This window comes from Triticum aestivum, chromosome 4D (assembly GCF_018294505.1).
Source record: "Triticum aestivum cultivar Chinese Spring chromosome 4D, IWGSC CS RefSeq v2.1, whole genome shotgun sequence".
Classification (NCBI taxonomy): domain Eukaryota; kingdom Viridiplantae; phylum Streptophyta; class Magnoliopsida; order Poales; family Poaceae; genus Triticum; species Triticum aestivum.
The window spans coordinates 120,132,814-120,146,485 of record NC_057805.1 but is presented as its reverse complement, the minus strand read 5'-3'; the positions used below and the strand labels follow the sequence as shown (position 1 = coordinate 120,146,485).

The 13,672-nt window shown below is 47.2% G+C and overlaps 1 protein-coding gene across 2 annotated transcripts in view; it reads right to left on the bottom strand.

Annotated features, from left to right (window-relative positions):
• Positions 1-267: 267 nt before the first annotated feature.
• LOC123096715 (ATP-dependent DNA helicase Q-like 2) overlaps positions 268-13,672 on the bottom strand; it is a 28,037-nt gene continuing 14,632 nt past the window's right edge. For both annotated transcript variants that reach the window (XM_044518476.1, XM_044518475.1), the window contains exons 15-22: positions 3,530-3,596; positions 3,403-3,456; positions 3,157-3,264; positions 2,926-3,005; positions 2,411-2,489; positions 2,025-2,242; positions 1,734-1,937; positions 268-721 (exon numbers count right to left, since the gene is read on the bottom strand). In XM_044518476.1, coding sequence (XP_044374411.1) covers positions 1,773-1,937; positions 2,025-2,242; positions 2,411-2,489; positions 2,926-3,005; positions 3,157-3,264; positions 3,403-3,456; positions 3,530-3,596 — 771 coding nt within the window. In that variant the 3' untranslated portion in view covers positions 268-721; positions 1,734-1,772. The remainder of the gene's footprint in view (positions 722-1,733; positions 1,938-2,024; positions 2,243-2,410; positions 2,490-2,925; positions 3,006-3,156; positions 3,265-3,402; positions 3,457-3,529; positions 3,597-13,672) is intronic.

The window sequence follows — 13,672 nt, the reverse complement described above, 5'->3', positions numbered from 1 at the left end:
GCAACGAAATGTTCGTTAGCTCTAACATTCTTTAGCCATGACATGCTTGTCTTGTCTCTTTTGCTAAGTAGACATATGCAGCCCCCGTCGGATGGCAAAAGTGATCCGGACATTATGATCCAGACATATAGTGAAGGTTTGAGGATCCGCTTTGGTGATGCCCTTAGCTCCCACAAATCCATAATCCAATCTACACCACCAGCCACCAGTGCACTCGACACCACACGGCCGAACCGATCAAACAATCAAACTGTCCAGGAAGCGATGTTCAGACCAAAATGTGGACGCCTTATAATTCTTTTTAAAAAAAGTGGAAGCCACGGTCTTTGTGTGTTCACACCCTAGATGTGGAGTTCACCCCTTTCGCATGAAACATTCAGGTGCACTACAGATCAGCAGTATAGCCTCTGAAAGAATCAATATTCTCGAGCCAGAAAAATGGTAATAGCAACAAAAAATGTTATTTCAGCCAACCACGACTAGTCAAGTCACACCAACACGTCTGCTTCGTTACCATAATCCTCCTAGGGTTTTACAGCTTCACTCCATTTGGTGTGAGCAGAGGCTCCATCTTTCTACACCCTTCTGATCACCGTCTTATCTTCCTGGCAACCAGCTCAGTAAAATCTACTGTCGTGTTGTCAGTCATTCGTCCTCATTTGCTAATATTGCTTACTTCCGTTCAACTACTCTAGGATGGTTTGTTTAAACACTCTCCCACCTGAAACATCAAGTGATCTGATAAATAAAAAATAAGCCTAGTACAGAGAATAAGGATAGAAACAATGAGGTGCGCCCACTGGGAAAGTTTGTTTCAGCTACAACAGGAAGAACAATGGCATAATGCGCAGAAATGCAACTCTCTTGGATTAGGTTACTATAAGTTTGAATCATGAATGCAGAGTTTCAGTTAACAAATACTGCCAGAGGATACAAAACTAGAAGGCCCGACTAATATAAACCTTATACTGTATGGAAACAAGCTCAATCAATTGAAAATCTCCAGAGTTTCAGGAAAGAGACCCCATGGAAGATCTAAGAGCTCATAGTAGCATCAAGAACTACACTTCTGACCACCACAAGAATTACATATATGCCACACATATACGTCCAGTTCAATCCACGTGGAGCAGTCAGAGAGCACTAATCCATATGGTGTGAGCTGAAGATGAAGGGCATGATTAGGAACAAAATCTCTTGCTCAGATCTGTCGAGGTGAGCATGTCCACATTGTCCAGTAAATCATATCAACCAATGTTGAACAAGTATGGCCTAGCAGAAGATGTTGGGTACACGCCGCCAACGAGAACCAGATGACATAGGAGTGGAGAGCCAGAAGATGACACTGACAAGCAGAACACGCCGAATGCGGAGGTGGAGAGCCAGAAGATGACACTGACAAGCAGAACATGCCGAATGCGGAGGTGGAGAGCGATTGGCCACTCTGGCTCGGTTGGTGAATAGCCGGCACAAAACTATGGGACCAACAGGAACCACAGGTTGAAAGGAATTCACAACAAAAACTTTCAGCCTACCCAAGACCAAACTAAAACGTCCTCTTCCACAGCCTGAACCAAACCAAACTATTTCTCATCTGCCTACTCCAGCCCATCCAAATGAAACCATTCCCAAAACAAACCAGAAAAACTATTTAATTTTCAAAAAATGACAAGAAAATTCATTTCAGCCCAGACCATTACCTAACATACCCTCTCAAATCAAATGTATATTACCTTGTCAGAGCATGCACACTTGACTCACCCATGGTAATGCTAGCCTTCCTCCTCGCTACTCTCAACGAAAACAACACCCTTATCTTTCTTTTGCCTCTTAGCTCCATCACCACTGTCCTTTCCACTGCCAGTTTCTGACCGCATCACCTCAATGATGTCGCTACCGTACTTGTCGGTCTTTACCTTCCCTATCAGCTTTTCTAGCTGCACGAGATAGAAAAAAAAATGCACATGTTGGAGATGCACTGGCAATCTACTTAGCTGGCAATAACAAGTTAAACCAAGATTTACCTCGGCAATAGTGGTTGGTGTATGGCAGTTTAGCAGGGAAATTTGCTCCGTGGAAAGAACTGCATGCGGGAATACGCCCCCATTACGAGAAGAGATGGTTCTACGCAGGTCATCCAATTTAGCTTCCAAATTGCTCATCTGATTGCGCTTTGCACTTTTGAATCTATCACCACTATCTTGAGAGTGAATAGCACTAGTTAGCTTCACCGGTCTGTTCCCTGCATAGTGAAAGCGTGTTCACACCATAATCCACAAGAATTTTGTAATTCTTTTAGCAACAAGCCAGCAATGGAGACAGTGGCATGTGTGCCTTTACATGTACTCAATGACTTCCATGGAATGATGATAAAGTAAAATGAACTGTTGCAAGAAAAAGAATCATTTACCTTGCAATGCTGGCTTCCACAGTGGTCCTAAGACAACATATGCATTGGTTGTATATGCAGTATGCTGAAATTCTTCTTTCTGGGAGGGAAAAGGATGAATTTTAGCAATCGTTGCCAATCCAGGTCATTGGGGCAAATAAAAAGATGTTTAACAGCTCAAACTACAATGTTTAGATTGTGAAATGCAGTGGCATTATATAGGTAATTCCCCACATTGGAGATGCAACAAGTGGTTGCGACATGCAAAGAGCAAAAGATGTGTTGCACCAATTGTTTAAAAGCATAAAAATGTTTTCAGGTAATTTAATAATTTCCAACATTAAAATATAGCGCTCAATATGTTTAGCATCATGGTCACATCTATGACTGGTTTTTGTAATCCTAGCCATGATAGTTCTTATGAAGTTTTTACATATAAATAGACATTTAGCATTACCATGAACTGTTACAAAAAGAGAGTCCAATAGGAGTGATTTGTCGACCAACATAAGATTCGAAAATGGAGATACACATACCAAAACACGGTCAAGTATAAGTTGAACAATCAGCTGCTCAATTTCCTCCTTCTTAAGATCAACTGCTTCATTTGAACAACCTGCTTGAGCATTCCCAATTGTAGTGTCAGCTCGGCTCAGAGGAGATACTTTAAGACTCTTGTGTGATGCAACATTTACCAGGCAAAGAACATAAAATACAGAATTCAGCAACTTACTGGAATCAGAAAAGTATTAGTCGAGGACATTTACCTGAATGTTTCCACTTTGTTTTGAACTTATCCACTAGCTGCAGCAATGTAGCTCTTTGGTCATTTTGTTGCATTTCTTGGAGAAGTGAAACAATGATTTTTGTATGGTCTGAACAAGAAGTCACATAACCACCCATCATCGACAAGAGGATAACACACATGCACAAAAAACAATATCTCTATTTATTTATTTTTGCTATAATTAAATAATGTGTAGTTCCGTGTTAAAATGGTAGAATCATCATACAGGTAGCATCTATGTCCTTGAGCTCAATACTGGAAACACAGTTGTCACACATTCCTGCAAGAAACTATGCAAATATCAAGATTTAGAAAGTTCAGATCTTGGATAGACGTAAGTACTGAGAAAATACCGTTGCATTCCTGCACGGCCTCTCCAAAATGTTGAAAGAAAGCACCACGACGGCAGTTTTTCTTAGACTGCAAAAATTTAACAAGCTTGCAATCAGAAATTACTGTCAAATACAACATGACCAGCAGCAACAAAAGGTAGCACGACATTAATTAAGAAAATCTCTCAGCGACGCGCCACATCGGCGCCCAGATGTAGTGGAAAATGAGCAAGGGTCTTCGCATTTGACTCGACGAGTGCGAAGGGTAAGGAAGCTAGCCGAGCCTAGGAGCTAAGGAGGATCCGCATAGGTACCTGGAACGTAGGGTCTCTGACAGGGAAGCTTCGGGAGCTAGATGATGCAGTGGTGAGCCGTGAGGAGAGGTGTTGATATCCTTTGCATCCAAGAAACCAAATGGAGGGGACGGAAGGCAAAGGAGGTGGAGGATACCGGCTTCAAGCTGTGGTACACGGGGACAGCTGTAAACAGAAATGGTGTAGGCATCTTGATCAACAAGAGCCTCAAGTATGGAGTGGTAGACGTCAAGAGACGTTGGGACCGGAATATCCAGGTCAAGCTGGTAGTTGGGGACTTAGTTCTCAATGTTATCAGCGCGTATGCCCCGCAAGTAGGCCTCAGAGAACACCAAGAGGGAGTTCTGGGAAGGCCTGGAGGACATGGTTAGGAGTGTACCGATTGGCGAGAAGCTCTTCATAGGAGGAGACCTCAATGGCCACGTGAGTACATCTAACACAGGTTTTGAAGGGGTGCATGGGGGCTTTGGCTATGGCATCACGAATCAAGGAGAAGATGTCTTAAGCTTTGCTCTAGCCTACGACATGATCGTAGCTAACACCCTCTTTAAAAAGAGAGAATCACATCTAGTGACTTCTAGTAGTGATCAACACTCTAGCCAGATTGATTTCATCCTCTCAAGAAGAGAAGATAGGCGTGCGTGCCTAGATTGTAAGGTGATATGTGCCTAGATTGTAAGGTGATATGTGCCTAGATTGTAAGGTGATACTTGGAGAGAGTGTTGTCCCTCAGCATAAGCTGGTGGTTGCTGACTTCCGCTTTCAGATTTGTGTCCAGCGGGATAAGTGTGCCAAAGTCGCTAGAACGAAATGGTGGGGGGGGGGGGGGGGGGGGGTAGCTAAGGCATTCAAGGAGAGGGTCATTAAGGAGGGCCCTTGGGAGGAACGAGGGGATGCGGACAATGTGTGGATGAAGATGGCGACTTGCATTCGTAAGGTGGCCACGGCGAAGTTTGGAGTGTCTGAGGGAAGGAGAAGCGACTCTAAGGATACCTGGTGGTGGAATGATGATGTCCAGAAGGCGATTAAGGAGAAGAAAGATTGTTTCAGACGCCTATACCTGGATAGGAGTGCAGACAACATAGAGAAGTACAAGATGGTGAAGAAAGCCGCAAAGCGAACTGTCAGTGAAGCAAGGGGTCGGGCGTATGAGGACCTCTACCAGTGGTTAGGGACGAAGGAAGGCGAAAGGGACATCTATAAGATGGCCAAGATCCGGGAGAGGAAGACGAGGGATGTTGGCCAAGTCAAATGCATCAAGAAAGGAGCAGACCAACTCCTGGTGAAGGACGAGGACATTAAGCATATATGGCGGGAGCACTTCGACAAGCTGTTCAATGGGGAGAATGAGAGTTCTACCATTGAACTGGATGACTCCTTAGATGACCAACTACTGGTGAAGGACGAGGACATTAAGCATATATGGCGGGAGCACTTCGACAAGCTGTTCAATGGGGAGAATGAGAGTTCTACCATTGAACTAGATGACTCCTTAGATGATACCAGCAGGTGTTTTGTGCGGCGAATCCAGGAGTCTGAGGTCAAGGAGGCTTTATAAAGGATGAAAGGAGGCAAGGCGATGGGCCTTGATTGTATCCCCATCGAGGTCTGGAAAGGCCTCAGGGACATAGAGATAGTATGGCTAACCAAGCTTTTTAACCTCATTTTTCGGGCAAACAAGATGCCAGAAGAAGAATGGAGACGGGGTATATTAGTACCAATCTTCAAGACAAGGGGTTCATAGTTGTACTAATTACCGTGGAATTAAGCTGATGAGACATACAATGAAGCTATGGGAGAGAGTCATTGAGCACCGCTTAGGAAGAATGACAAGCGTGACCAAAAATCAGTTTGGTTTCATGCCTGGGAGGTCAACCATGGAAACCATTTTCTTGGTACGACAACTTATGGAGAGATACAGGGAGCAAAAGAAGGACCTGCATATGGTGTTCATTGACTTGGAGAAGGCATATGATAAGATACCGCGGAATGTCATGTGGTGGGCCTTGGAGAAACACAAAGTCCCAGCAAAGTACATTACCCTCATCAAGGACATGTACGATAATGTTGTGACAAGTGTTCGAACAAGTGATGTCGACACTGATGACTTCCCGATTAAGATAGGACTGGCATGAGGGGTCGGCTTTGAGCCCTTATCTTTTTGCTTTGGTGATGGATGAGATCACAAGGGATATAGAAGGAGATATCCCATGGTGTATGCTCTTTGCGGATGATGTGGTTCTAGTTGACGATAGTCGGACGGGAGTCAATAGGAAGTTAGAGTTATGAAGACAAACCTTGGAATCTAAAGGTTTTAGGCTTAGTAGAACTAAAACCGAGTACATGAGGTGCGGTTTCAGTACTACTAGGCACGAGGAGGAGGAGGTTAGCCTTGATGGGCAGGTGGTGCCTCAGAAGGACACCTTTTGATATTTGGGGTCAATGCTGCAAAAGGATGGGGGTATTGATGAAGATGTGAACCATCGAATCAAACCCGGATGGATGAAGTGGCCCCAAGCTTCTGGCATTCTCTATGACAAGAGAGTGCCACACGAGCTAAAAGGCAAGTTCTATAGGACGGCGGTTCGACCCGCAATGTTGTATGGCGCTGAGTGTTCGACGACCAAAAGGCGACATGTTCAACAGTTAGGTGTGGCGGAGATGCGCATGTTGAGATGGATGTGTGGCCACATGAGGAAGGATCGAGTCTGGAATGATGATATACGAGATAGAGTTGGGGTAGCACCAATTGAAGAGAAGCTTGTCCAACATCGTCTGAGATGGTTTGGGCATATTCAGCGCAGGCCTCCAGAAGCTCCAGTGCATAGCGGACGGCTAAAGCATGCGGATAACGCCAAGAGAGGTTGGGGTAGACCGAATTTGACATGGGAGGAGTCCGTAAAGAGAGATCTGAAGGATTGGAGTATCACCAAAGAACTAGCCATGGACAGGTGTGTGTGGAAGCTTGCTATCCATGTGCCAGAACCATGAGTTGGCCACGAGATCTTATGGGTTTCACCTCTAGCCTACCCCAACTTGTTTGGGACTAAAGGCTTTGTTGTTGTTCTTCTTCTTCTTCTTCTTGTTCTTCTTGTTGTTGTTTTTAAAATACCAAACGCACATTATCTCCAATTACCAGACCAGGAATATTATATTCTTTCTTGTTATATGAAAGATAATGGTACAGGCCCTTCCCACTATTTAACTTGATTTGGTCGTGTTTTTCTAGAGAACTTGTCTAGTGAGATCTACATCTTCTCTAATGTCATATTCCTCCCAATATCTTGTATCTTGTCAACTCTTCCTCCTGATCCAGCTTACAACCCTCGGGGGTCCTGGAACCACGTGGGAACCTTTCCCAAGGCCAGATAGACCGTGTGTTTGTATACCCATTCTGTGTCATCTCTGGGGTTTAGATCAACTTCTTGTGACCAAAGGGAGGAAATTATCTTTCCGCTCGCAGATCTGCAACTTCCTCGCCGCTTGTACGAATTCATGACTCCTTTGCCTCCCTCTACTAAGACCATGCTGCTATTCACGGGATGCACTGCCACTTTCCTCCTTGCCGAGCATCCCTGCTATTGCATTGTTTCCTTCCATGACCGCTTGGAAATGTTCATTTGTTATAGACTTCAATGGCACATAATTTTAGGTATACTTCTGTTCTAAGCAGTCAGCTCGCAAGGCTCAGTCTGTCGTTGCTAACTGTGCAGTGCTGAACTATTTATAATCTGCTGTGGTAAAATAGCCACAAACGCAGGCAAAAGTTGGTTACCCGAACACAAAAATGGACAAAAGTTGTTTGGGAAAACTGGATCATCATAGTCCACATCAATACAAAATGCAACCTAATTGAACTAGGCTAAAATAGTGGCCCTATTGATAAAAGCCTAAATATGTCTCCTGCAATGGAGTTGATTGGATCCAATGGATCCAGAAGCTGACATGTGTAATTAGCCTCTTATTATACATGTCATGGACTACACTTGAGGGTAAATAGCTCTCCTGGCAGGCGGCACCGCTGATCTGAGTGAGGGTTAGATTAGGGATTGGGAGGATGTAGTAGATAAGAGATAAATTGCAATTTACTAATTTTCTTGCTTTATGAAAATAGATGTGCCTGTTAGAGTTATAATATAAGTCATGTATACCCCTTTGTATTTATCCCGTAGTATAAGGGGTTTCCTGCATATGTACCACACCTGTACATGTATATATATATATCGGCCTATGGCCTCATGGTAATACAAGTTGCTTATTCCTAACATGGTATTAGAGTTTTAGGTCTCTTTTTCGCACGCGCAACTCGTGCTCGATCCCGTCCCGCCGCCGCCGCGATTTTTTCTTCGTCTCGGCGTCGCTACTCTGCCCCTCCAGTCCGTCGCCCGCCCGGCTCCTCTCCCTCCCGCCAGGTGCTGCCGTCCGCCGGGTGCCGCCGTTCCCGTCGCCCGCCAGCCGCCCGCCGGGTGCCGCCGTTCCCGTCGCCCCGCCAGGCTCCTCTGCTTCCGCCAGGTGCCCGGGCGGCTCCTTCCCGTCGCCCCGCCAGGCTCCTCTGCTTCCGCCAGGTGCCCGGGCGGCTCCCGATCGAGCCCTCTCGCCAGTTGGATCGTCCAGCCCCTCCCGCCGGTTCGATCCCCTCCTGATCGGCTGGGCTGCCGTCTGCGGTCTGCTGCGCCGTTGTCCTCGTTCGGATCTTTGCAAAAAAAAAAATGTCTACTGCATCGGGCTTTGTCGCTGTCCCTCGCTGTCCGGTGATCTTCGACGGTACTAACTACACCGAGTTCGATGGCTTCATGCGCATTCACATGCGTGGCATCGGTCTCTGGGGTGTTCTTTCTGGCGAGGTCTGCTGTCCGCCACGTCCGGTTCCTCCGGTGGCCCCTACTCCGCCGACTCCACTGGTTCTTCCTCCGGATGCTAATCAGGCCGCCAAGGATGCGGCTAAGGTTGCTGATGAGGCTGCTGATCGTGCCTATGATGAGAGGGCTCTGGCTTATGAGGAGGCTCTTCAGACGTATCATGGTGCTTTGTCTGTTTACACCCAGTGGCTTGATGATGATGCTCGTGCTGCCGCTGTTCTCACTGCTAGTGTTCTGCCTCAGTTTGCTTCTGAGTTTCTGGGTCTTCCTACTGTCTTCCAGATGTGGACCTGTCTTCGTCAGCGCTATGAGCCCTCTGGTGATGCCTTATACCTGTCTGTGGTTCGTCAGGAGCATGCTCTTCAGCAGGGTGACTCTACTGTTGATGACTTTTATGCACAGAGTTCTGCTATCTGGCGCCAGCTTGATTCTCTCCGCAGTGCTGGTTGTCGTACTTGCCCCTGCTGCCAGGCTGTCCAGGCCGATTTGGAGTTTCATCGCGTCTACGAGTTCCTGTCTCGGCTCCGTAAGGAGTTTGAGCCCCGGCGTGCTCAGTTGCTTGCTCGTGGCCGTATTTCTCTCATGGAGGCGCTTTCGGAGATTCGTGCTGAGGAGACTCGCCTACGCGGTGCTGGTTTGCTGGAGGTTCCCTCGGTGCTCGCTACTCGGGTTTCTTCCACTCCACCTGCTGCACCGCCTCATTCTCGCTCGAGTGCTCCGCCGCTCTTGCCCACTCCTTCTGGAGGCTCAGGTCGGCCCCGTTCACATTGTGACTACTGCAACAATGATGGTCATATTGAGTCCCAGTGCTACACAAAGCGGAAACACCTGCGCAAGGCGCGATCATCCTCCTCAGGGACTTCGTCATCTCCCTCGCCAGCTTCAGCCATTGCTTTGACCGAGCAGGATATTCTGAGACTTAAGCGTCTGCTCGCGGCTTCAGGTTCTTCCTCGACGGGTACTGCTGGTTCTGTGACTGATGCTTCCCGCACTGAGCACCCGCCCTCTACACAGTCAGGTACATCCCCATGGGTTCTGGATTCTGGAGCTTCTTTTCATAAGTCCTCTCATTCTTCCGCTTTGTCTTCTCTTCGTTCGCTGGATTCTCCGGTTCATGTCTTCACTGCTGATGGTACTCCACTTTCTGTTGCTAGTAGAGGCCATCTTTCTACTCCTTATTCTGTTCCTGATGTTGCTCATGTTCCTCGACTTACCATGAATCTGTTTTCTGCCGGTCAACTTACTGATTCTGGTTGTCGTGTCATCCTTGATGTTGACTCTTGTTCTGTCCAGGATCGTCGCACGCACACTCTGGTTGGGGCTGGCCCTCGCCGCCGTGATTCTCAGGGTCTTTGGGAGTTGGACTGGCTTCATGTTCCTTCCGCTGCCACCACCATCGCCAGTTCCTCCGCTGCTGTCGCTTCTGTTACTGGTTCCTTCAAGCAGTGGCATCATCGACTTGGTCATCTGTGTGGTTCTCGATTATCGTCTTTAGTTCGTCGAGGTCTTCTGGGGTCTGTCTCAGGAGATGTCTCTTTAGAGTGTCAGGGTTGTCGTCTTGGCAAGCAGATTCAGCTACCATATTCTCATAGTGAGTCAGTGTCTCAGCGTCCTTTCGATTTAGTCCATTCTGATGTATGGGGTCCGGCTCCTTTCACTTCGAAAGGTGGTCATAAATACTATATTATTTTCATCGATGATTTTTCTCGTTACACATGGCTTTATTTCATGACTTCACGTAGTGAGGTGTTGTCTATTTATAAGCGTTTTGCTGCCATGGTTCATACTCAGTTCTCTTCACCCATTCGTGTTTTTCGTGCTGACTCCGCTGGTGAGTATATCTCTAAGATGTTGCGTGGTGTCCTTGCTGAGCAGGGTACTCTTGCCCAGTTCTCTTGTCCTGGTGCTCATGCTCAGAATGGTGTGTCTGAGCGCAAGCATCGTCACCTTCTTGAGACGGCTCGTGCTATGATGATCGCCGCCTCTCTTCCGCCTCATTTTTGGGCCGAGGCTATCTCCACTTCTGTCTACCTCATCAACCTGCAGCCATCCGCTGCTTTGCAGGGTGGCGTTCCTTTTGAGCGTCTGTTTGATCGCTCTCCCGATTATTCGATGCTTCGCTTGTTTGGTTGTGTTTGCTATGTTCTTCTTGCCCCTCGCGAACGCACCAAACTGACCGCTCAGTCTGTTGAGTGTGTCTTCTTAGGCTACAGTGATGAGCATAAGGGCTATCGTTGTTGGGATCCTGTCGGTCGTCGGATGCGTATCTCTCGAGATGTGACTTTTGATGAGTCTCGTCCTTTTTACCCACGCCCATCTTCCTCGGTCTTTTCCGTGGAGGATATCTCTTTTCTCACTTTTCCTGACTCCCCTATCACTCCCGTCGCGCCTGTGCCTATTCGTCCCACTCCCTCTGCTTCTCCACCCCTTGTCGATTCACCGCCACCATCTTCCCCGGTCTCCTCACCTAGCATGTCACCGGATTCTACACCTTCATCTCCGGTGACTTCTTCGTCGCCGCCCCCTGATTCTACCTTGGCGATTCCTCCTTCTCTTGTTCCATCTCTTCCTCAGCATTACACTTGTCGTTCACGGCCTGTGGATGCTTCCTTGGATGAGTCGTCCTCTTCCTCTCAGCCTACTTATGGCTTGCGTTCTCGTCCTCGTCCGCCTATTGATCGCTTTGGATTTCCCACCGCTGGTGCTGCTGTTCTTGAGCCGACTTCTTACCGTCAGGCTGTTGTTCATCCTGAATGGCAGTTTGCGATGGCAGAGGAGATTGCTGCTCTTGAACGCACTGGTACCTGGGATCTTGTTTCTCTTCCTCCCGGAGTCCGTCCCATCACTTGTAAGTGGGTCTACAAGGTTAAGACTCGCTCCGATGGTTCTCTTGAGCGTCACAAAGCTCGTCTCGTGGCTCGTGGTTTTCAGCAGGAGTATGGTCGTGATTATGACGAGACTTTTGCTCCTGTGGCCCATATGACCACTATTCGTACACTTCTTGCTGTTGCCTCTGCACGCCACTGGTCTATATCTCAGCTTGATGTTAAGAATGCCTTTCTTAATGGTGAGCTGCGTGAGGAGGTGTACATGCAGCCACCACCTGGGTATTCTGTTCCTGATGGCATGGTGTGTCGTCTTCGTCGCTCTCTCTATGGCCTTAAGCAAGCCCCTCGCGCCTGGTTTGAGCGTTTTGCTTCTGTGGTCACTACTGCTGGTTTTTCAGCAAGTGTTCATGATCCCGCATTGTTCATTCACCTTTCTCCTCGTGGCCGGACTCTTCTTCTTCTCTATGTTGATGATATGGTCATCACTGGGGATGACCCCGAGTATATTGCCTTTGTAAAGGCCCGTCTTAGTGAGCAGTTTCTTATGTCTGATCTTGGACCTCTTCGCTATTTTCTTGGGATTGAAGTCTCTTCTACCTCTGATGGCTTTTTTATATCCTAGGAAAAGTATATCCAGGATCTTCTTGCTCGTGCTGCTCTTTCTGACGAGCGCACTGTTGAGACTCCTATGGAGCTCAATGTTCACCTTCGTGCTACTGATGGTGATCCTCTCCCTGACCCGACGCGTTATCGTCATCTCGTTGGCAGTCTTGTCTATCTAGCTGTCACTCGTCCGGACATCTCTTATCCGGTTCATATTCTGAGTCAGTTTGTTTCTGCTCCCACATCGGTTCATTATAGTCATCTCCTTCGTGTTCTCCGATATCTTCGGGGCACGATCTCTCACCGTCTCTTCTTTCCTAGCTCCAGTTCTTTACAGCTTCAGGCCTATGCGGATGCTACGTGGGCTAGTGATCCTTCTGATCGCCGTTCGCTTTCTGCTTACTGTGTTTTTCTTGGCGGTTCTCTCATTGCCTGGAAGACGAAGAAACAGATTGCAGTTTCCCGTTCGAGTGCTGAGGCTGAGTTGCGAGCTATGGCTCTTTTGACGGCAGAGGTGACTTGGTTACGGTGGTTACTTCAGGACTTGGTGTTTCTGTCACTACACCGACTATGCTCTTATCTGACAGTACAGGTGCTATTAGCATTGCGCGCGATCCTGTGAAGCATGAGCTCACCAAGCATATTGGTGTTGATGCTTTCTATGTGCGCGCTGCTGTGCAGGATCAGGTCGTTGCTCTTCAGTATGTGCCTTCCGAGTTACAGTTGGCGGATTTCCTGACGAAGGCCCAGACTAGAGCACAACATGGCTTTTATCTCTCCAAACTCAGTGTTGTTCCTCCACCATGAGTTTGAGGGGGGGTGTTAGAGTTATAATATAAGTCATGTAAACCCCTTTGTATTTATCCCGTAGTATAAGGGGTTTCCTGCATATGTACCACACCTGCACATGTATATATATATCGGCCTATGGCCTCATGGTAATACAAGTTGCTTATTCCTAACAGTGCCAAGGCTCTTTATTATCCCTAATTGGCTATCCTGAGATATCGTATTTCTGAGAGCTGTGTTCTATGCCTGAAGAGTAATTATCTAGCAAGAACGTTCATATAACATTAAAATTCCCCCATGGACATTATGCGCATGTTGAGATGGATATGTGGCCACATAAAAAAGGATCGGGTCTTGAATGATGATATATGTGAGAGTTAGGGTAGCACCGACTGAAGAGAAGCCTGTCCAACATCGTCTGAGATGGTTTGGGCATATACAGCGCAGGCCTCCAGAAGCTCCAGTGCATAGCAGACGGTTAAAGCGTGCTGATAATGTCAAAGAGAGGTCGGGGTAGACCAAACTTGACATGGGAGGAGTCCATAAAGAGACATCTGATATCACCAAAGAACTATCTCAAGAACTAGCCATGGACATGGGTGTTTCGAGATCTTATGGGTTTCAGCTCTAGCCTACCCCAACTTGTTTGGGACTAAAGGCTTACCTGTTGTTGTTGTGGACATTGTGCACAGTTTATTTGTCCTATCCCGCACATGTTCAGCAGTAGTTATTATAACCATGTCATATAATGAATATCCAGATAGGATACCC